Source organism: Sebastes umbrosus, chromosome 12 (genome assembly GCF_015220745.1).
Source record: "Sebastes umbrosus isolate fSebUmb1 chromosome 12, fSebUmb1.pri, whole genome shotgun sequence".
In the NCBI taxonomy this organism is placed as follows: domain Eukaryota; kingdom Metazoa; phylum Chordata; class Actinopteri; order Perciformes; family Sebastidae; genus Sebastes; species Sebastes umbrosus.
In genome coordinates, this window is record NC_051280.1 from 20454976 (window position 1) to 20478060 (window position 23085).

At 38.4% G+C, this 23085-nt stretch overlaps 2 protein-coding genes across 4 annotated transcripts; one reads left to right on the top strand and one right to left on the bottom strand.

The window, feature by feature from the left end:
• Positions 1 to 723: 723 nt before the first annotated feature.
• On the bottom strand, positions 724 to 9877 carry LOC119498808 (protein FAM102B-like). The gene is made up of 11 exons (XM_037787877.1): positions 9546 to 9877; positions 7163 to 7283; positions 6842 to 6871; positions 6247 to 6363; positions 5675 to 5721; positions 3764 to 3867; positions 3280 to 3375; positions 2988 to 3165; positions 2654 to 2790; positions 1966 to 2029; positions 724 to 1730 (listed from the first exon to the last, which is right to left on the bottom strand). The coding sequence occupies exons 1-11, from the start codon at positions 9689 to 9691 to the stop codon at positions 1688 to 1690; spliced, it is 1083 nt and encodes a 360-aa protein (XP_037643805.1). The 5' UTR covers positions 9692 to 9877; the 3' UTR covers positions 724 to 1687.
• LOC119498807 (calcium-binding mitochondrial carrier protein SCaMC-1-like) lies at positions 9203 to 21592 on the top strand. 3 transcript variants are annotated; one of them, XM_037787875.1, is made up of 11 exons: positions 9203 to 9309; positions 13081 to 13192; positions 15781 to 15907; positions 16377 to 16464; positions 16586 to 16697; positions 18553 to 18711; positions 18820 to 18972; positions 19083 to 19190; positions 20371 to 20538; positions 20696 to 20846; positions 21098 to 21592. In XM_037787875.1, the coding sequence occupies exons 2-11, from the start codon at positions 13082 to 13084 to the stop codon at positions 21277 to 21279; spliced, it is 1359 nt and encodes a 452-aa protein (XP_037643803.1). In that variant the 5' UTR covers positions 9203 to 9309; position 13081; the 3' UTR covers positions 21280 to 21592. The 3 variants fall into 3 exon arrangements, with proteins under 3 accessions (XP_037643803.1, XP_037643804.1, XP_037643802.1); XM_037787876.1 differs by lacking the exon at positions 9203 to 9309 and adding an exon at positions 12548 to 12566; XM_037787874.1 differs by lacking the exons at positions 9203 to 9309; positions 13081 to 13192 and adding an exon at positions 15165 to 15595.
• The last annotated feature ends 1493 nt before the right edge of the window (positions 21593 to 23085 follow it).

Below are 23085 nucleotides of genomic sequence, written 5' to 3' on the forward strand. Positions count from 1 at the left end.
ATCTTGTAATACTATAACTTTTTTTCTCGTAAAGTTTTGACTTTATTCTCGTAATATCACGACTTTCTTTCTCGTAAAGTTTTGACTTTATTCTCATAATATTACGACTTTATTCTTGTAAAGTTATGGCTTAATTCTCGTAATATTATGACTTTTTTCTTGTAAAGTTATGACTTTATTCTCGTAATATCTCGACCTCTTTTCTCGTAAAGTTATGACTTTATTCTCATAATATTACGACTTTTTTCTCGTAAAATTATGACTTTATTCTGGAAGTCTCAGTTTTTTTTTCCCTCAATGTGGCCCTTATACTCCATTGCACATTTGCACTTTGGCTCTCACTACATTAGACTTATATACTATATACTTAGATTATAAGATGTGTTACCTTCATCACGATGCTTAAATGTTTTACGGCTCCAGACAGAATTTTTTTAAAATTTTGACTAAAATGCCTCTTTTGATAAGTAAAGGTTGCCGGCTCCTGATGTATGCACACACCAAATGGTTTTAAATTGTTTAACTGATGACTGCGCAAACACATAAATATATTCTGTAATGATAACATGTAGTTATCATACCGTGTTTTTTTAACAAAAAAATATTAGGTGTAATTTAATGGAAATAATGTTTATTAATCATAAATCTCCCCTCCCCAAAAAAAAGTGCAAAACTTGTGGTAATGAGTTGGAATGAGGTTGGCCAAAAAAGTGTTACACAGAATTGGGTGATAATTTATGCCGTATTCTTTATAAACCGTCAAACCAGAGCAAAAGTTGCACGGTCGACGGGAAGACAATAGGAAGATTAAATACAACATCAACATTCGAACATCTTAAAAACAACATATATATAACTTAAAAACATCATGGGCACACAGCCGCCTTTCAGTACATACATAGTTTACATAATTTAGATATGACTTCATAAGTGGCAGCATATATACATTTTACTAAGTTTGGCACTTTTACAAAATCAGTGGTAAAAATATATTCATTACTTTTGACTTTACAGACAACAGACATACGCACATGCACACACACACAAAATAGACATCGTACCGAAGGAACGAAACTGAAAATCTTCCTGGTATTTTAAATGCAGTCATCCTCCCTCACAACCAGGTGAGTAGAGGTGTTTATCTGTGATGGGTATGAGCTAATGACACAAAATGGTGCTGTGAATTTCACAATGTCAGTTTTCTATTGCTTAAATATATGGGACTTCAAGGAACGGACACAGTCCCCCCTCAAGCCACTTATGTTACAAGTAAAATGGTGAAACAAAATCAACCTTACCAAAGTAAAAGCATGTTGGATACTCAAGCATACTTTTTTAAATAACAGAGAAACCCCTTAACAGCTCAAATGTTACAAAGATGGGTGAACGATATGTGTAGAATTACAGTACTAACCCCTAGTCTTAGAAGAAGACCAACAGTACACCGGTTATCTCAGTCACCAAAATGTTCCAATAATGTGGCCTTCACCTCCACTTCTTGAACACTAGGGGGCTCTCCTGGTCAGCAGACACTGTAGGTCAGATGCAGAGGGGATTGTGTAAGAGAAACTAAATCTACTTGAGTGAGGCTGGAGCAAGTTCTGATGGCGCCTCCACAACTCAAGTCTTGTGTCCCCCGCATCGGTGTAATACGGCACCCTTATGACAGGCACATGCTTCCCAAAGCCTAGCGCTTGATCACCACCTGCTCAAAGGCTCCAGCTGCGACCCTGAAAGAGAAATACCACAATGAGTTACATGACAGGAAATGAGGGTGGTTATCTGATCTGGCTGCTGCTTCGGTGCATTTGCTTTGCTTTTATATACAGAACAAATACCATGTTGGGGAAATTGAAAGTAATACTGCATTGCTTATTAGAATCCCCATTTTGCATATCTGCAATGAATTTAGATTTGTAGTAAATGACTGCGGCGTGGCACCCACAGTTACATAATCACACCCACCTCATATGCTGGCTTCCCAAGGCTGTACTCCCACCAGGACCAACAAACAAGCTGAGTCCCTCCTCTGCAGCAATACACACAAACACACACACATTAGAAATAAGGATACTGCCAATCAGTGCACAGTCAGGCTCACACAATTTCTAGAAATTCTCAAAATAAATGACAATAGTTGAATGGGGGGTAGAGCGTGGTTGTAAAGCTGATGAGATCTTTTGAAGAACATTAAGGGAAGTAGTTGATAGTTGAGCAACACTGTCAAAAGATGCAACATCAGTCTCAATTAATAGAGTCACCATTTCTTAACACAATAAACGACTCCCCTCTTCATTAAGTCTTTGGTTAAGGGCAGGAGTTTATAACATGGCAGTCACAATGTGTGCTCTGCTATCAGTGAGGTTAAACTGCCCTTGTGATATTCATATTAATTATATGCAACCTATTCTCTGTAATCCTTAATCAAATAAACCTTAATATTTAGACTGGTAACTATGTCAGTATGGTCCAAATTGACGTCTTGCCATCAGAAACATCCAATCAGCAGTCAGCATTTGCAGGAAGTACTTCAAGACATTGCATTGCTGCATTGCAACACCTCAAGGTAATTTGATCCTATCAGCAGGATTGTAGGCAACTTTCCAAGTCAGCCTTCAGTCCACTAAGTTACAGATTAGGAAGTTGTACACACCCTCCGCACTGGAGTCCAAGACGCCATGGCTGAAATCCTGGCTCTGCAGGATTTTCTCTATTATGTCATCGGCATCCGGCCTGGTGGCATCAACTCTCTTCAGCTGATTCTCCACTGAGTTCTGCTTTACTGGGTGTCTAATGGAGGAACGGAAACAGCGTTGAAAATTACACAAACATGCTTCATAGGGAAAAAAAGAGACATAAGGCCATATATTTAGTGGAAAACAGAAACATCGGGCTTGTTTATATCAAGGTCATTATACATAAAGGTCAAAACCGGTATAGAAAATATGGTAAAAAAGAAGGGTGAGAAGAAAAAATAAAAGCATTACCTTGGAAATTTAGCAGGAGTGGAGGGGTGTTCAGATACAGAGACTGGGGGAGTGGTCCTGCTCTCCCCCGGCTGATCACCGGGTTCCAGGATGCTGCCGATGCCTGTAGAGGCAGAACCTCCTGATGCGCTCCTCCGATGGCACAGATCTGTTAAACTGGAGTGATTCGAGCTGTAACCTATAGGAGGAGAGGAAAAAAACATTAAGGTTATGCTTATGATTCGTGTAACTGCTGTGGTAGTAATGTTACTTTTGTTTAAAGGGAGTAAATGTGTGTCTCTGTGTTTGGTACCTGAGATTTTGGACTGCTGACTCGCATGGCTGGGTGTCCTAGAGTGACCGTACGCTACCAGCTCCTCTGGGACCGACACTGACTTTACTGGAGTCTCTACATGAAAAAAAAAACACACACACACTCAGTGGAAACATTTTAAAATCACAAGATTGATCATGAACTTTTTGTAAATATGTACACAGAGGTAAAACTTCCCTTCTTTAAGGTCAAACCCTAGAGGATGCAAGTAGTTTTAGTTTCTTTATGATGCTTTTTATTCTTGGTTTGTGAAACAAAAACACTGATGAAGATTTTGAAAATGTTACGGTTGACTACTGAACAATCATGGTACCTCATGAAGGACGGTTCTTTGTAGAACCTTGTCAAAACTACTGTCTACAACAAAAGCTGCTGATTTGCGTTTGTCAAGAACTGAGAAGCTATAATTAAAGTCTTGCTATTGTAAGGAACAGCAAAGTCTTTTAAGCCTATATATACATACCAGTGAGTGAATAGGGTATGTGCATGTCCCCTCCCTTTCTGTCCTCAAGGAGACACTCTGCTTCGGCCTGTGGGTTTCCCAGAGTCATGGCAGTAGATGGGGGACTAAAGGGAACACAAGAAAGAGTGATGTTACTGAGGAGCATGGTGGTGTCTTAAGTATCACTGAGTGTTGTTGGAAAAGAGCTCCTTCAACTGCTCTGCTCTACAAATTGGACGCTAGCCCGATTAAAGCCCCTATGTGTAGGACTGACAATTTTTGACTTTGTTGACACCTACTGGTAGGATACAGAATGACATGGCAGCACACAGCAATGCACGCTGCTACCAGTGGGCAACTCTGGGGTCTATAAAGTGAAGCCAATGCGGAAGTGCTTTAAACCTGCATTTTTTCTAATAGCCAGCAGGGGGCGACTCCTCTGGTTGCAAAAAGAAGTCAGATTGTATAGAAGTCTGTGAGAAAATGACCCTACTTCTCACCTGATTTATTACCTCAGTAAACATTGTAAACATGAGTTTATGGTTCACAAACCAATGGGTGACGTCACGGTGACTACGTCCACTTCTTATATACAGTCTATGGCTGCTACACTGGGATTGACTCCTATAAACATCAACTTGTGCCAAACACTCTAAAGAAGCTATAATTACATAAAACCTCTACACATAGGGACTTTGTCGTAATTATTTTGACATATTGGAGCTGTAATGTAAATGTCCAACATAAATACTTTACTAGTTTATGTAGAAACCTTATTTAGATATTCTTAAGCTTGCCATTATCTAGAAATATGATCTGCGTGGTGTGTTTCCTCCACATATACTTGTGGCATACTGTACTTCTACTGGTGAATAGATGACACAAAATACTGCTTATTGCGATATTAAAATTAGCATATTACTCAGATCCAGCCTAGAACTGCAGTAACACTGCGATGTTTTTTGTTTAGAGTCATCAAACATACCTTTACATGTAGAAATACTGTGTAAACTGCAGATATTTAAACACACCAGCAAGCAAACAAACATCAAAGCCAACAGTCTCTTTGTTCAAGTTATACAGTAGTTATACATTTTTAAGTAATAAGTCTATTAAAACAGAATTACTTTTAGCAACTCCTGGATATTAACACGGGAAACCCCACTTCTCTGCCACTGAGCTGCTATGTTACACAGAGGAATGAGGGCGGAGAGGCAGGCAAATAGTGACAGACAAACAGTGAAAAAAAAACGAGCGTCATCTCTCTTGTTCCTTCACGCACACATTATGAGTAACACTGTGTGGGATGAATGACTAGGACATTATTGACTTTACACTTTAGACATCTCCTAGGCAGCAGCGTGTGTATTATTATACTAAGAGGGAGTTGAAACATTAAAAAGTACGGCAAAGAGTAAGAGTAAGAGTAAGGAAAGACCTGAAGAAAGTTGACTGTTTGCAAATGGTACAGGCTTTGACAGGAATGGGTAGTTACATCACATCCTTCGTGACAAATAGTTCTACATGCAGCTCGTGACAAAAGAGAAAATACAACCTCTGGGCTCAGTTGTTGCTCACTGCCGAGGTCGTGCAGATTAATGTCTGGGTGAGGTGTTATTACCTTTCAGATAAGAGTCTGATAAGTTTTCAGCTGCAGTATAATACTTCATAACTTTAAATCCTCAGTAGTATCGTACAATAGAGTGTTTTCAGTTTGGTGACAGACAGGATGTGATGAGAACACTTTCCTCTGTGGTTAGATGCAGACTTCTGCAAGTGGGGGACATAGTACTTCCTTTGTAACCACAACCATAACGTTTTGTAGTTGAATAAACCTGAACATAACAGACAAGCCAACATTTCCTTATTATTCAGACATTCACGATGAGTAATAGAGCTGAACAGATGAATATGGTCAAAATGAGCTCTTACGTTTTAAAACAGGGGTCTCCAGACATAAGATGTGTGGTGATGACAACCTGTAACAGGAAAAGAGGAATGTAATGTCAGTTTTAAGCAACTGTACATGTGAAGCAGAAAAAAGCTGCAGTGTTCCTGTGTAGTGTCGTTAAATGGGGTTGCTATTGACTAAGGTTTGGAACATTTTGTGAAATGTACGCCCATTATAGATCTGTGCCCCAGGAAGACTCAGCATATTCAAAATCCACTCCCATGGCTCAGGCAGTTTTATGGATCACAGGCTCAGACATGTGTGGCATTTACTGTCAGCAGGGTATTCAAATTTTCCATCCATGACATAAATCCAACTTTTTTCAAATAGAGTGTCTACTTCTGCTGCTTGCTTAAGAGCAACACTGTTTCGCAAGAACTGGTTGTAGACTTATCTAGGCTTTGCTAAAATGCATTATATTTCACAGACAGACATGTAATAATAAACTATTGGACTGTACCAATACATCGCCAGTGTGGTAGAGACTCTAAATGGCATTTCCAGCAACATTTAAATAAGGATTGTGGAGCTGTGAGTTAAAACACAACCACACCTTCAGGATTGAGTTGTCCTGTCTGGTGTTCTTGGTGTCATATCCCTCTAGAAGACACCGTCGCGTGGTGCTGCCAGACCCGGCAAACTCAGACAGGTTCAAGTCAGCAAAGCCCAGCTGCACAGGGATATAAGAGATCAACCAGTTAGAACCATCTGACACTCAGTTTATCTCTGTTAAAGTGTCAGCATTAACAATCTATTTGCACATAAAGCTTCATCCTATGATAATTGGTTTTTATAAAACATCTATAGAAACCTAGCTCAGGTCAGGTTTTGAAACACACCACACCTGTCTGAGATGGGAGTTTCAATCCTTGAGAAATCCCATAACCAAATTCTTTAACTCGTCACTAAAGTTATTGGTTAACATAGCGTAGGTTTTGATTTACAGCATTTTTTCAATCAGTAACCAAAGCCGGAAACTAGAAATAAAAACATTCTTAGTACCTCGCTGAAAAGTCCTCTAAGGGCATTTGGAGGCCGACTGTTATCACATAAATTTTATGATAAGACTGTTCTAATAGATATCTGGCACTTAAGCGGCTGTGTTTACAACAAATTGCACTCTAGAGACTTAAGAACAGAAGTATTACCTTTGCAAAAGTCTTTCCACCCTTCAATTCCTAAAAATGACCAAAACACAAAAATCAGTGAGGTTACAATTGGCTGTTTCATTACTATGTCACACACTATTTTCAATAAAACCTCTGTGAGTCCTTGCAGTATGTCCACTGTCTGCACAAAGCACTTGTGATATGGTTACAAATTAACGTTTGATCTTACGTACATAAATATTTTCTTAGCACATTCAAGTCTCAGTTACCTATCTGGACTCAGCTGTGGAAATTGCTAACTATGCATTTTTGTAGTGTCAACAAAATAGAGATAATGGCAGAAAAAAACCCATCTTGTACCTTGCGCACAGACACCCGGCACAAACAGGGGTCCAGCACACCTGTCCCAGCATTGGCACTCATCTTACACACGAAAGAGAACTTCTTCCTCCAGTGTACACAGTTGGCTTGGACTTGCTCCCTTTGAGAGAAGCACATTTAGAAACACTTCTTCCTACAGAAACTAAAACACACAGGCATACTGAATACTGAAAGAGCAGATATTAACCACAAATCTGCCACATCTGTGTATGGTTTACCCACAGAGTGTGTTAGGTAAATGTGTCATCAAGAATGATGAAAGATTGTTGAGAGATTATGGTCTTAATTTAGGCATTGAGCTATCTCAGACATCTATTAGATAATGTATTCAGTCATCCTGTTTGCTAATTCCAACTGGTCAGGTGTAAATGTGTGCAACACTTCAGTCTAATGCTCGCTGCACTTGACATGTGGAGCTTTTGGAAGAAGGCAGCCCTGTGAGGCAAATTGATTTTGGCCTATATTAGTAAATCTGATTTCACAGGGGACATGCAGAAAGTACAGAGTAGATATTGCTGATCACTGGCAGCAAAAGGGGGGTTTAGCTTTATAGTACATTTTGAAAGGTTATATTATTATGGATTGATAACATTAAGATAGATCTTTTAGGAATTATAAAAAAAAAAAGATGTTATTTATTTGGGAAAAAGAACACTTATACTTAGAAAAGGCACTACTTTTTGTTAACTGATACAAGTAGTAGTATGTCAGCGGAGTGATATCTGTATGATTGAATTTGCACTGGAACAGTAAAGCTACTTAAACTGCATCTAGTGGTTCATTCATTATTTACAGCTGTTAATGTAAGTGAAGAAACATAACAATAATAGTATACATAGAAATAATATAAAAATGTGAATTTTCATACACCCCATATATATTATACACAATTGTCAATATGCTTCTTGTATTTGAAGAAGAGAATAAAGTTGTGGTTGGAGCAGGGTAGACTAAGTGTTTGGGAACAGACAGTTACCATGGAAAAGTAATGAGGGTTAGTGGTTGACATGATGTGCTAAGCCTGTGTCCTTTTTTCCACAGTGACTCATTTAAATGCTAACGTTACAAGCACTTATAATCCCAGGCAGGAAGGGGACTAACCTAGTGTGTTTTCTTTGCAATGGACGACAAGACAAATGAAAGAGAGAGAAACTTAGCCTGATACAAATTCGTCATCAAGGAGTATCTGTATCTTTTAAACAATCACCCCCCAAATAAATAAATAAATAAAATAATAAGAATATTAATAATGTTATTACTCTTATTGTTGACTGAAATAAAATAACGTAATGATAATAATAGCGTTATTATTATTTTTATTCTTATTGTTGACTGAAATAAAATAACGTAATGATAATATTAGCGTTATTATTATTATTATTATTATTATTATTGACTGAAATAAAATAATAAGAATAGTAATAATGTTATTATTCTTATTGTTGACTGAAATAAAATAATGTAATGATAATATTAGCGTTATTATTATTATTATTATTATTATTATTATTGACTGAAATAAAATAATAAGAATTGTAATAATGTTATTATTAATATTATTCTTATTATTGACTGAAATAAAATAATAAGAATAGTAATAATGTTATAATTATTATTATTGACTGAAATAAAATAATAAGAATAGTAATACTGTTATAATTATTATTATTGACTGAAATAAAATAATAAGAATAGTAATAATGTTATAATTATTATTATTGACTGAAATAAAATAATAAGAATAGTAATACTGTTATAATTATTATTATTGACTGAAATAAAATAATAAGAATAGTAATACTGTTATTATTATTATTATTGACTGAAATAAAATAATAAGAATAGTAATACTGTTATAATTATTATTATTGACTGAAATAAAATAATAAGAATAGTAATACTGTTATTATTATTATTATTGACTGAAATAAAATAATAAGAATAGTAATACTGTTATAATTATTATTATTGAACTGAAATAAAATCATGTTGCTCCAGCGAGACATCTAGCTACGTTAACTCACAGCTGTTGCTTAGCAACTGCTCTGATCAACTGTTGCATGAACGTTACATAGAATAACGAAAACTATTATTTCTTTCACAGTGAGGAGCACGTCTTCAACTCGGTAACGTTACCTTAATATACATACAGTTTCCAGCTTAGTCTAAACTAGTAGTTTATAGCTAGTATAATTAGTATAACGTTATAGCTACCTGATAGCTATACTGTGGTGTAACGTTAGATGAACGTTAACTAACCGTTACACAGCGGTTAAACACTTTCTCTCACGTTTAGTTGGAGCTTGTTCTAACAACCAGTGTGAACTGTTGCTATAAATAGTAAAGAAAAAAAAGATCTTACCGAGACGACTCTTCTCCAAAGCCTCCATCTAGGAGTCTAACTTTACAGAATAAAACTCCGTTGACGAAGGGAACCGACGACAACTCCTCCAGGTCGAAGTTTACTCTAAACTTAAACTTCTTCTTCTTCATAAGGATGAACGACATGATATATCCTAAACGTCAGTGACTGGGTAAAGAAGTGTTAAAGCTGACAGACAGCTGTAGCTAGACTTCTCCTGCTCTCCGTGCTGCTGCTGGTCTCTGCTGCTCTCTCAGCTGTTGCTGCTGGTTGTTGCCGTGTTACTGGAGGAGTCTCTAGCAGACATGATTCAAAGTTCAAATCTCTTCCTTCTCCCACCCACTGAAGAATATAAGTCATGACGTCAGGAGAATTCCACCGTTTGATTGGATACCGCGGCTGCATGACTCACTATTGTGATGGTCGCACACATCTCAACTGAGACTCATTCAAAAGTTAAAGCAGCAGTGGGTAGAATTGGAGCAAATATGATTTAAAAAAAAAGTTATTTTTATAAAACGGTCACTATATCCTAAACCGGAGGGAAAAACATATCTGAGATTTCGAGAATAAAGTCATAAGTTTACGAGAAAAAAGTCGTAAATTTACGAGAAAAAAAGTCGTAATATTACAAGAATAAAGTTGTAATTTTACGAGAAAAAAGTCGTAATATAACGAGAATAAAGTCAGAATTTTACGAGAAAAAAGTTGTAATATTACGAGAATAAAGTCAGAATTTTACAAGAAAAAAGTAGTAATATTACAAGAATAAATTGTAATTTTACAAGAATAAAGTTGTAATTTTATGAGAAAAAAAGTAGTAATATTACGAGAATAAAGTCATCATTTTACGAGAAAAAAAGTAGCAATATTACGAGGAATAAAGTTGTAATTTTACGAGAAAAAAGTCATAATATTACAAGGATAAACTCGTAATTTTACAAGAAAAAAAGTCTTAATATTACAGGGATAAAGTCGTAATTTTATGAGAAAAAAAGTCGTAATTTTACAAGAAAAAAGTTGTAATATTACAAGAATAAAGTCAGAATTTTACAAGAAAAAAGTAATAATATTACAAGAATAAAGTTGTAATTTTACAAGAATAAAGTTGTAATTTTATGAGAAAAAAAGTAGTAATATTACGAGAATAAAGTCATCATTTTACGAGAAAAAAAGTTGTAATATTATGAGAATAATGCTGTAATTTTACAAGAAAAAAAGTAGCAATATTACGAGGAATAAAGTTGTAATTTTACGAGAAAAAAGTCATAATATTACAAGGATAAACTCGTAATTTTACAAGAATAAAAGTCGTAATATTACAGGAATAAAGTCGTAATTTTATGAGAAAAAAAGTCGTAATATTACAAGAATAAAGTTGTAATTTTATGAGAAGAAAAGTTGTAATATTACGAGAATAAATTCGTAATTTTACAAGAAAAAAGTCGTAACATTATAAGAATGAGAGAATAAAGTTCAAATCTCCTCCTTCCCCACCCACTGAAAAATATAAGTCATAACATCGGGAAATTCCACCGTTTGATTGGACACCGCGGCTGCATGAAAAAAAAGAGAAATACCGAGGTCGCTATTGTAATGGTCGCACACTGCACAACTGAAACTCATTCAAAGTTGAAGCAGCAGTGGGTAGAATTGGAGCAAATATGATTTTAAAAAAAAGTTATTTTTATAAAACGGTCACTATATCCTGACAGTAGTGCATGAGACAGGTAATCTGAAAAAAAAAAAAAAATCATGTGCCTCTGTGTCCTCCGGTGCTCCTAATGGCAAGAAACATCTTGTAGTGTACTGGATGAAGTGTGCTGCCAGGTCACAAACTTTCTCATTTTACAGCTAAACAGCACAGTACAAGATGTTTCTGAAAACATCTGAGGCGAGAAATAGGCATTAGAGTGACAGAATATTGATTCATATTTGATCAGCGCTGCCTAGTTTGACCGTTTGATCGGAGTTCACAAGTGATTGACAGCTGCTCAGAGACGGCAGCTGGACGGCAGACTCCAGCTCGGCTCTGATTGGTTGTTTTCCTCCGGTATGTGAAATCTTGCAGATGCCATACCGAAGATGCCATAGAGATGCCATAGAGATGCCATAGAGGTCCAGTGGACCCCATGGGACCTTATTTTAGAAATACTGTATATGAACAGTCGTCAACAGCGATCCCGTTTGATTTGCACCATGAATCACACATATGATGTTTGTCAATTTAAAAGATAATTTTGCAATTTAAGAAAGTCGCAGGTTTGTCGTAGTATTATTTAGTTTTTACTGTGAAACCGCTCAGTGAACTACATCTCTCATCTCGCGCAACACACGTCACCAACACTTGCTAGCTAGCTAACTTAGCTGTGTTCCATGCACAGAGGAAATGTTATCTAACCTGATGGATTTTATCCAGCGACTCCTGGTCTTTTTATCAGCTGGGAAGAGAAAAAACAAGTGAGACCCGATGCTGGTGTGAGTACATCCCAATACAAAACACACAGGCATCGTAGCTTCAGAGAAAGAGACATCACTACACACCACCTTTGGGTGTTTGGTCAGTCTTTTTTTGTTTTACAACAAACTGCAAATTTCTTGATTTGCAAAATTATGTTTTAAATTTGACAACCATATGTATATGTGTGATTCATGGCGCAATTCAAACGGGATCAAAAAAAATATTTGGTGGTCCACCGGACTTTGCTACTCTATTAGGAGGACTGGGAGACACTGGAGGACACAGAGGCACATGATTTTTTTCAGATTACCTGTCTCATGCACTACTGTCAGGATATAGTGACTGTTTTGCCCTGAAGTGACATTATACCCGTGACCACAGAAGTATTGCCTAAAAGAGAAGTGGGAAAAACAGAAGAGAAAAAACTTTCATTCAGCAAGCATGTGACAAAAAGAAGGAAAAAAATGCAAAATAAGCATATGACAACTCTGTTAGCTTGTAATCTGTAGGTGGAAGGAATTCCCACAGCCAAAACTAACAGACCATAGATACCATTGAAGGTAGTCAGCAAGAACACACTCATAATTTGTATACAGTTTATATTATTGAACATTTTATTTATGTCTAAACAGTGGTGGAAGAAGTATTCAGATAATTTAAGGCATTAAATGTTGCGCCTTTAAATCACTTTTAAAAACTCACTTTTTTAGAATTGCTTTTCTGTGATTATATTTACATACTTTTACTAAGGTATAATTTTTTTTTACAGCGTGGTATTGGTACTAATACTTCCTCCACCACTGACAGTGGTGTATCATACTGTATAGTATTTTACAAACTGTCCATATGTTTTCTTTCCTTTTTTATTTTTTGCAGACATAGCAAAGGTCATCATATCAAATGCAGAACATAACTAAGTACATAGAAAGAGGTGATTATCAGCAGAGAGAATGCCCTGAAAATATTACAGAGGTTTGACCTCCACTTCTATCCACTGTAGTGTGCTTGTGTCTAGCTTTATGGTCAGTAATAAGCTTAGATCAAAGGTTAAGAGGTCTCTGTTTGTTTCCTTAGCATGGACATTGATGGGACCATGATGGTGGACTGGAACGAGTGGAGAGAACACTTCCTGTTATGCCCTGCTTACAACCTGGAAGAGATCATACGCTACTGGAAACACTCCTTGGTACAATACATACAAAAACTATATCTATATCTATATCTATATATCTACTGTATATATATACAGTAGATATATATATATAATATTTTTTTAAGAGTGTGACCAGCACCCCCCAGAAGATGGCGCTCTAGGCCACCGCCATATGGCCTATGCTTTAAGCCGGCCCTGTCCACAACTCAAATATATTCAGTTTACTGTTCTAGAGGAGTAAGGAAACCAGAAAATATTCACGTTTAAGAAGCTGGAATCAGAGAATTTAGACTTATTGTTTTCTTAAAAAAATCCTTAAAACTGAGTAATTGCTTATCAAAATGGTTGGTGATTAATTTAATAATTGACAACTAATCGATTAAAGGGACTCTATGTAAGAATCAGAAATTGCTTGTGGCCGTTAAGTCAATGAAAGTCAGCGTCCTGTTGCTCGCGCTCGCGCTTGTGCTCGCTCTACATAGACATGAACGAGCATTAATCAAGACAGTGAGGCGACACACGTGAGCTAAAACACAATATAGCTGACCAGACGAAGGTCTCTCCATGAACTGATGCTGATACTGTGTCTCCCGACCGTGTTCAGAAGGAATAGGGGAGACACCGGAGTTTTGGTCGATGACGATAACGTAACTCTTCTGCGCGCATGCACGTGAGAGGTGGAGCGAGCGAGAACAAGTGCGGTGTGTGAGTGAAGGCAGGCAGGCAGAAGAGCATAGACTCCAGCCCTGGAGACCAGGGTTACCGTCTCCCCTGTGTCTTCTGGCCGTGTTCGGGGGGCTGGAGCAGGATTAGCTGACACTGTTTTGCAAGACGGACTTCACTAGATATAACTTTGCGGTTTTGGTGCTTCTGTGTAGTTTGTGTTGGAACAGCGTAGCCACACGCGAGCACATAGGAAACACCGACCCGCAATGATTTATAAGAGTGTAAGTGTAAGAAGTCACAAACAGTCCCTTTAATCGCAGCTCTATAAATATATTCTGCTCAACAGTAGGGCTGTGTTTTGGTAAGAATCTGGCGATACGAATCAAGATACAGGGGTTACGATTCAATATATTGCGATATACTGTATTGTGATACTGTAAGTAAAGCAATATATTGTGATTTTTTTTATAAAAAACGTATAAAAAACACACTGCTCTATGAATAAAATCGGAGTAAAAAAAAGTTTGCTTTTTTATGCAATCAGAACAGTGGGATCTGCATTTGCATTTATAACAGTTCCCGTAACATCCTACATCATAGCACTACTTAGAGAGGGCACATACACTGAGAGGGTGCATCTCTTTGCAAATTAAATAAAGAATTGACTGAGTTCATCTTTGCAGTGTTTTTGAGAATCGATACAGTATCACAAAACATAAAATCACAATATTTGATTTTTTTCTATATTTTCTTAAGATAAGATAAGATGAATCTTTATTAAACCCCAGGGGGAAATTCAGGTGTCAAAGCAGCAAAGCGCAGGTACAGAGGTACAGGTGTACAAAAAAATCTTCATCTTCATCTTACACCCCTACTCAACAACAGTAGGGTCTCAAAAATAGCCACTGAGCTGAATAAAAAACACCTCTGACAGTCAGGAATACCTATTCACAAGTAAAAAATGAATGAGTCTTGTTGAGGGGCCCAGAGATGACTCCAGGGCCCCTGACTCCTTCTCTTGTATGCACCACCTTCTGTGCGAGCAAACAGCGCCCTCTAGTGGCGACCAGCGGTGCAGCAGCGCTGCAGGAAACACTACACTGTGTGTGTTTCTCTCTCTCTCTCTACTGACACGTCCTGCTAGATATAGAGATTAAATTCCCCTTATAATACACCATGACATATCACAGGGAGCAAGGGTAAAAGGAACAGATGGGGGAAGTCACTTTTAGAAGCATAAACCGGATTATGCACACGGTTAATCCAGGGGGGGGGATATTTATTCCACCACTTCTCTATTTCACCATCTTTCCTGCTTTTTTCCGTAGAAAACCACGTAGTCGTCCTGACTCCGCCCTCGGTTACTGCAGTTTGCTTGTAAACGTTACAGGAGGAGGACACCACCTCTTCACGGGACAGTCTCTGCAACATAAGAAACAGGAAACCTTTTTAATCGCGAACGGGGAGCTCACATCTGGATTTTATCAGGATTATTTTCAATATGATTTAATAATCGGATCCTGACTGCAGACAGGGCGACTCTCTCTCTCTCTCTCTCTCTGCGACTGCTGCTTTGCACATTTGTACACAATGTATCAGACGTTACGGACGCTTTTACTATCAAACGCCCGGTGCTGGGATGCAGACAGCAAGAGGTCGTGCAAGGACTTGTTTGAGAGCCTTGATACCAATAAAGATGGGAAGGTGGACGTCGCTGAGTTACGAGCGGGCCTCAAGGCGATGGGCATTTTCCGCCAGGGTGCCGCACAGGTAAAACAACCTCATGCATGCAGGAGCCATGGGGGGTGACTGAGAGGAGTTTGGCCTGCTTGTTTTGCATGGAATTCAATGACTTTGCCTAGTAGTGTGACTGTGCATGTGTGTGTGACTCGCCCTGATACTGCTGCAGGATGCAAATGACCCCATTAGATTGCATCTCCTCTCTCTTTCTGCAGAAAATCGTGTCATCTGGTGACCAGAACAAGGATGGGAGTCTTGACTTCAACGAGTTCAGCAAGTATCTGAAAGAGCACCAGAAGAAGCTGCGGCTGACATTCAAGAGTCTGGACAGAAACAACGATGGTAGGAGATAGATAGATAGTAACGTTATTAATCCCGAGGGAAATTCAAGTTTCCAGCATCACAGTTCCATAGTGCAAAACATGTTAATAAAAAGGCAATAAAAAAAGTTAGTAGTACAAAGTACAAAAAATATACCAGATATAAAAATACAAGCAGATGAAGAAAACTGTTAAAAGTGAATATAGTGCAGGGTAACAACTGAAATACAGGACTATTAAAAAAATGAATATAGTGCAGCAGAGACTGTTAAAAATGAATATAGTGCAGAAGAGACTGTCAAAAATGAGTATAGTGCAGGGTAACTCCAGTAGCTTAGTCTATGAAAGTGCACTATGTGTATTATAATCTGTGGCCTCATTGTAAAAATACTTGGCACCAACATAATGTCAGACATGTGCCAGTGAATGTTTACAAAACCACTCATCCTCTGTTTACACTGCAGCATATTTCTGTTTAATGTTGTGTTCAGGACGCATTGATGCCTCAGAGATCCAGCAGTGCCTTGCAGAGCTGGGTATGGATATCAGCAGAGCGAATGCCCAGAAAATATTACAGAGGTTTGACTTCCACTTTTCTATCCACTGTTTCTATTTAGAGCGTGCTTGTTGTGTGTAGCTTTATATGGTCAGTAATATGCTTAGATCAAAGGTCAAGATGTCTCTCTGTTTGTTTCCTTAGCATGGACATTGATGGGACCATGATGGTGGATTGGAACGAGTGGAGAGAACACTTCCTGTTATGCCCCGCTCACAACCTGGAAGAGATCATACGCCACTGGAAACACTCCTCGGTACGACACATACTAAAAACTCACTCCAAAACACATTCTGCTGACGAACAAAGAGGCAACTGCAGTAGAATTAATCACATGACGTCCAGTTCTCATGTGTTAGATGTTATGGATTTTCTCTGCAGTCCACATTTTGGCACCAGCTTCGAAAGATTAGTCTGTTACATAATTAGGTCACAGCAGCACACTCTGTTTCTCCTCAGCTGTTTCCTCCGCCTCTTCTTAGTGCAAATAAAGATGTCATTGTCAAGATATTTGCTCCATCGTGAGCAAAGTCTTCACTGCGCTGCATATTTACGGCGTCTTAGGGAACAAAAGTAGACAGAACTTCATTCTCATACCATAAATGTGCCGTAGAGGTGACTGCAGGACACATAACTCGCTACCTTGTGTTTCCCTGCAGAGTTGCATTAAAGCAGCAGTGGGTTAGAAATGGAGCAAATATGAATTAAAAAAAAGTTATTTTTATTAAACGGTTACTATATCCTGACAGTAGTGCATGAGGCAGGTAATCTGGAAAAAATCATGTGCCTCTGTGTCCTCCGGTGCTCCTAATGGCATCTGCTAGTTTTCACAGACTGGAGGAAAACAACCAATCAGAGCCGAGCTGGAGTCTGCCGTCTCTGAGCAGCTGTCAATCACTCGCAAACTCTGATCAAACGGTCAAACTAGGCGGCGCTGATCAAATATGTTATAGTTTGACTGTTTGATCGGAGTTTGCGAGTGATTGACAGCTGCCACCTGTGATTGGTCAAAGTCTCCCATCACAGGCTAGATTTTTTAAAGCCTGAAAACAGAGCCATGAGGAGGTGGAGAAGTCTAGTTATCTCTCAGAACACTTGAATTACAATATGCTGAAGTGTTATTATGGTATTTTTGCCCAATGATGCCAAAAACATTCAGCCTACTGCAGCTTTAAATTGCCAATGCACCACGTTTGTCACAGACACCTTTATGCTTTTGGAAAAACATTGGATATGTTTATCTGAAACAGCTAAAGCATGCAAGACGAGGGTTCAGTCAGCTCAGTGGTTATGATTTCACAAGCAGGTCTAGCTAAAGGAGGTCAATTCTTCGCTTGTTGTTAAAATAGTTGCAACCTCTGCAGTTTTTTAGCTTTTCCCTCATAGTGTGAGCTTTTCTTTGCACAAGTTGTACCAAATATACAGAGAAAAGAAGCATATTATGCTTCTAATGTGTGTTTAATTGTTTAATTCCTGGCTTTCAACCTCAAATTCAAGGTTTTGTAAAAGTTGCCCTCTCTCCAGTGAACAACTGGTACTTTGGTGGGTTTGAAAAAGCAGTTGCTGCATCAATGTGAAAGTAGACCTCAAAAGGAGAAGTGCTTGTAGGCTTGTGAATTTTTTTTTGTCACACTGACAACCACACAAACGGACTCAGTCCTGTCTATTCTTAACCTTTATTTGTTCAGCTTTGTTGTCCTTGTCCCTATAGGTGTTTAGGTGTTATTTCTATTTCTAAGTAAATGCATGAAAAGAGTTGCAAAAAACAGAGTCAAATTCCTTGTATGTGCACACATATTAAGGTGATTAGTGCAATACAAGCGACCTAAAAGAAGTGCAGTACAAGTGATCAACGTGAAAAACAAAAATATCAAACATATGATACAGCACAGGATAAGCCGGTGAGCTAGACTCACACTAGCCAGAGCAGTGAGTGGCAACAATGACTCGAGACAATGAGATTATTATATTAAGGTGATTCTGATGTGCCTTCCTGAGGGAGATACTATCTCAAAGGCAGAATAATTCTGCTATAAGACGTCTTACAGTATTTGTTATGGCCATAAACTGACAGTGATTTGAGCAAATGTGTTTATGTAAATAATCACCAGGTGCTGGACATAGGTGACAGTCTTGCCATCCCAGATGAATTCACAGAGGAGGAGAAGAGCTCCGGTGGCTGGTGGAAGCAGCTCGCTGCAGGTGCAGTGGCGGGGGCCGTCTCTCGCACTGGTACTGCCCCTCTGGACAGAATGAAAGTCTTCATGCAGGTGAGTTACATGAAAGAAAGAGGGACAAATGTATTCTTTCCCTAGGGGGGATAGGTTAAGAAATATGTGTGAAACTGTCCTGAGAAACCTTCTATATTTGTACTGCAGGTTCATTCTTCTACGACCAACCGGATCAGCCTGGTTGGGGGCTTCCAGCGGATGATCAAAGAGGGAGGTCTGACTTCACTGTGGCGGGGAAACGGGATCAACGTTTTAAAGATTGCACCTGAGACGGCAATCAAATTCATGGCATATGAGCAAGTAAGCTCCAAAAATGCACATTTTTATACATTAGTTGGTATTTATCACAGTTTTATAACATTAAACATATTTGGAACACACATAATTTATTTTCTGTATGTGTTCTGCAGTATAAGAAGTTGTTATCATCTGAGGGCCAGAAGATTGAGACACACAAGAGGTTCATGGCTGGTTCTCTGGCTGGAGCCACAGCACAGACAGCCATCTACCCGATGGAGGTAAGACAGCTGTTGCACCTTTTCTTTTTACTTTTACTACATACTGCAGCTGCCTACTCAAAGTATGTACTGTTGCATGCAGTATGCATACAATTACTCCGTCATAACATTGTGCCTTGAACTTTGACCCTCTTGAATGAGCTGTCATATGTCATTGTGGCTTCTGTCATTGAGCTGTCGTCTGTCTGTACTCTCTTGGCGGCTCAGTCGATGTGACGTATCTTCCGCTTCGCGGAGGATTGTGTTTCAGAATAGCCAGAAAAGCATGCTGGCTTGCAAAATGGGACCAGATGAAGGATCACATCCTGGTATTTTTGGTCCAATGCATTTACTACGCCGAAATAGTATGCAATTCGCGTACTATTGGTTTCCTACTAAGGTTTCGGAGATGCAAAAAAAACCCCTCACATACTGTTTTAGCATACTAAATAGCATGTTCGTATGGAATATCGGACGCAACCTATGTATTGGGACATACTAAATCCTTTCTGGCATACATACATAAATGAGTTAGCATTTTAGCACTTCAGGTTCCCTTGTCTGGAAGTCAATGGGTGTTTTGAATGTGTTTTTAGTTAGATGCCTGAAATAAGGTCTGTGGTTAACACAAGCTTAAGAGATTTAAATGTTTGTTCTACAATATAAAATACATCAGTAAATATCCCACTTGTGAATTTTGAAGCTTTCATGCGTCTTAAAAAAAGGCGCTTGCCAACAAGTGGCTAAATGGGACTACAAACGTCATAACGTGTCCGCCCTTACGGTCTTGTTGTTATACTTGCGGTCAAGCGACCGTGGTGTAGTTCGTTTATAGCCCAACGTTAGCTTTTTACTTCTGGTGATTGCATTTACACTTAAAAAAAATAAAAGTGGTGTTCATTTGTTGAAGATTATCTTGCTGGACAAAACCTTTAAGTATCATAAACATTTGTTTGCCACAGAGCTTAGTTTCCGCAATAATCCAAATCCAATGGAAAAATCCCATTATCTTTTTGTCATGGGAACCAGGGCGATTCTAACTACCTTGTTGGCCTACAAAAATACGTCATCTCTCCACCTCTCTATTGTTATTGGAACTCACACACTGTTTCATCACAAAATAAAATGAAGTCAGCTGTTTTGTGTTCTTTTCAACAACAAAAAAATCATTTTTTCTTCTTTTGTACTTTCTCTCTCTAAGGTGTTGAAAACTAGACTGACCCTAGGGAAAACGGGCCAGTATTCAGGGATGTTTGATTGTGCCAAAAAGATCATGAGGAAGGAGGGAATCAAGGCTTTCTACAGGGGCTACGTTCCAAACTTAGTGGGCATCATCCCCTACGCTGGGATAGACCTCGCTGTTTATGAGGTCGGTGCTCTGCCCCTTTTGTCATATTTCACAACAGAGTGCACTTTGCTTGATTAACTAATTTGCATGCACGATAAACCAGTTCATTTTGGATTAAATTAATTTTAGTTTTATGCTGATGCACACTCGTTCAATTCATCTTTCTCCTGCGTCTCAGACTCTGAAGAACACGTGGTTGTCGCACTACGCCAAAGACTCGGCTAACCCTGGAGTTCTGGTGTTGGTGGCCTGCGGGACCATCTCTAGCACCTGTGGCCAGCTGGCCAGCTATCCACTCGCACTTGTGCGCACACGGATGCAGGCACAAGGTAAAAAAAAAAATCTGATCCTTGATAACCGTGATGACAAAACTTACAGTGTATAATGTTTTTCATGATAGGTAAGATGTTTATGTGGTGACAAAACTCACCTGTAAAGGCAACAATATTTTCTGTAAACACACACTTGAGTTGGAGCCCACATAATAAGTGGGCTGTAGTGGAGAAGGGCTACAGTACAAGAGTAAAAGCGTGCTTTTCAGATGCAACGCCACCTCCTTAACTTACTTTTTTCTCTCCAGCGTCTCTGGATGCGACAGACCAGCCCTCCATGAGCAGCCTGATGAAGAAGGTTGTAACCAAAGAAGGCTTTTTCGGACTTTACCGGGGCATCCTGCCAAACTTCATGAAAGTCATCCCCGCTGTCAGCATTAGCTACGTGGTTTACGAGTACATGAAGACTGGCTTAGGAATTTCCAAATGATGCCGCAAAGACATGAAAAAGAACATTTATTTGTTAGACTTGAAAAATACCTGAAATAACTCAAAGAAGACAGACAGACGTCAAACATACAGAGCATGACTTCCGCCAGCTGGCACAGGAGTTCAGCGGATGGAAAACTGTATGTATCCCACTAAGGGTCATCTGTCAGTAGCTAAAGCATTTATCATTTGTGCTGAGCATGCTTTAATTTGTATCCTACTGTTACACACAACGCATTTCCAAAATATGTACACCATCCAAAGCCAGTTTTGACATAAAGATAGTATTGTATTAAATGCACGCCTAAAAATTAGAATGCATGATGGGTTGTTAAATTCATCCTACCGTTATTCTTTTAAAAATGACAGCTCAATGGGACATTCCGTTGTGCTTTTTGGTGTCATACAATTATTTTGTTTTGAGAGAGCTGGAGCTTATCCACAGCAGAGTTAATGGTCTTATTTTAAGGTGAAATGACACTATGCCAGTTTAAATGTCTTAAGTCCACACCCGTTTTAGGTAACTTAACACTTTTTCTAAGCTGTAAACACACGCCTCTAGAGTGACATCAGCTCCAGACAGCAGCTGTCTACTAAAAATAACTGGCCCTGAAAAATCAATAAGTGGAACACTGGAATACTGTGAGAATGAAGACAAATGCATCTTGTGCAATCACCAACTCTGTGTGTTATTTAAATGTGCCTTACAGCCTCTCAATGTGAACTCTCTGACATCAACAGATGTGTTTTTTTTACTATATATATATATATACATATATATACTGCATTTATGTACTGTAGATATATCTGTTTTCAGTTATGATTATTTATGGGTTTTCATGATGGTTACTACTACGTAACCCTTTTAAACAGTAACAACTGGTTATTGACTGAAATACTTGCAAGGAGCGTGTTTTTGTCTTGTGTCACGTCTCATTTTCAACACATCAAGACCTCCACACACCAAATACAAACATGCACACACCCACAACAGGATACTGTTACCTTTAACATGGTGTAACTTGTTCTTCCACACAGCCCAGTGGTGGGACATTTGCATATACCATGACAAGCAGCCTTATTGTCTCTATTATAGGGTGAGACACCCCAGGCAAAAAATATTGTTTTTCATACACTGGTCAATTTTGAGATTTCGGGCTAATATTGCTTCTATAACATGTCTTCTTTCAGACTAGTGGAAAGAAAACATCCAAAATACACATTTATGTGTTTATTTTACTATTTTGTTGATTTGTGTCTGTAGATTTCTCCTAAATTTACGAAGAGTTAGTATTAATGCCTCATTTGCATATTTTAACATAACATTTCAGAAAACTTGTAATACCAAAGATAATTGTCTTAATGTACGTAATCAACTGGGGAAGTTTCATGGTGATATCTATTAAACATTTGTAACTTATTCACCTGTAGTGTCTCCCCATAAGTTACATTAATGTGGATGTTAAGAAACTAAAACTGGTTTGATAACTTAATATAATAGTTGCTAACCTGAACATGTGGGAATTTCATTGGAAGTTTAACATGTCTTTGCTGGAAGGCTTTCTTGAGAACAATGGTGGGGTAAAGTTCAGCTTCTCAGGGTGGGGATCACTGAGGTCTGTTAACAGCTCCACCTAGTGGTTAATAAAGACAAAACACATGGACACATTTCCATGCTAAACTGAAATTTATGCTCAGTAAAATACACTAAACCAGATCATAATAGTTTTGTTTTTTTTCGGTAATCATCTGAGTTTAGGGGTATTAGACTTATTATTTTTGTTCTAATGGATTCTAGCTGACCTAA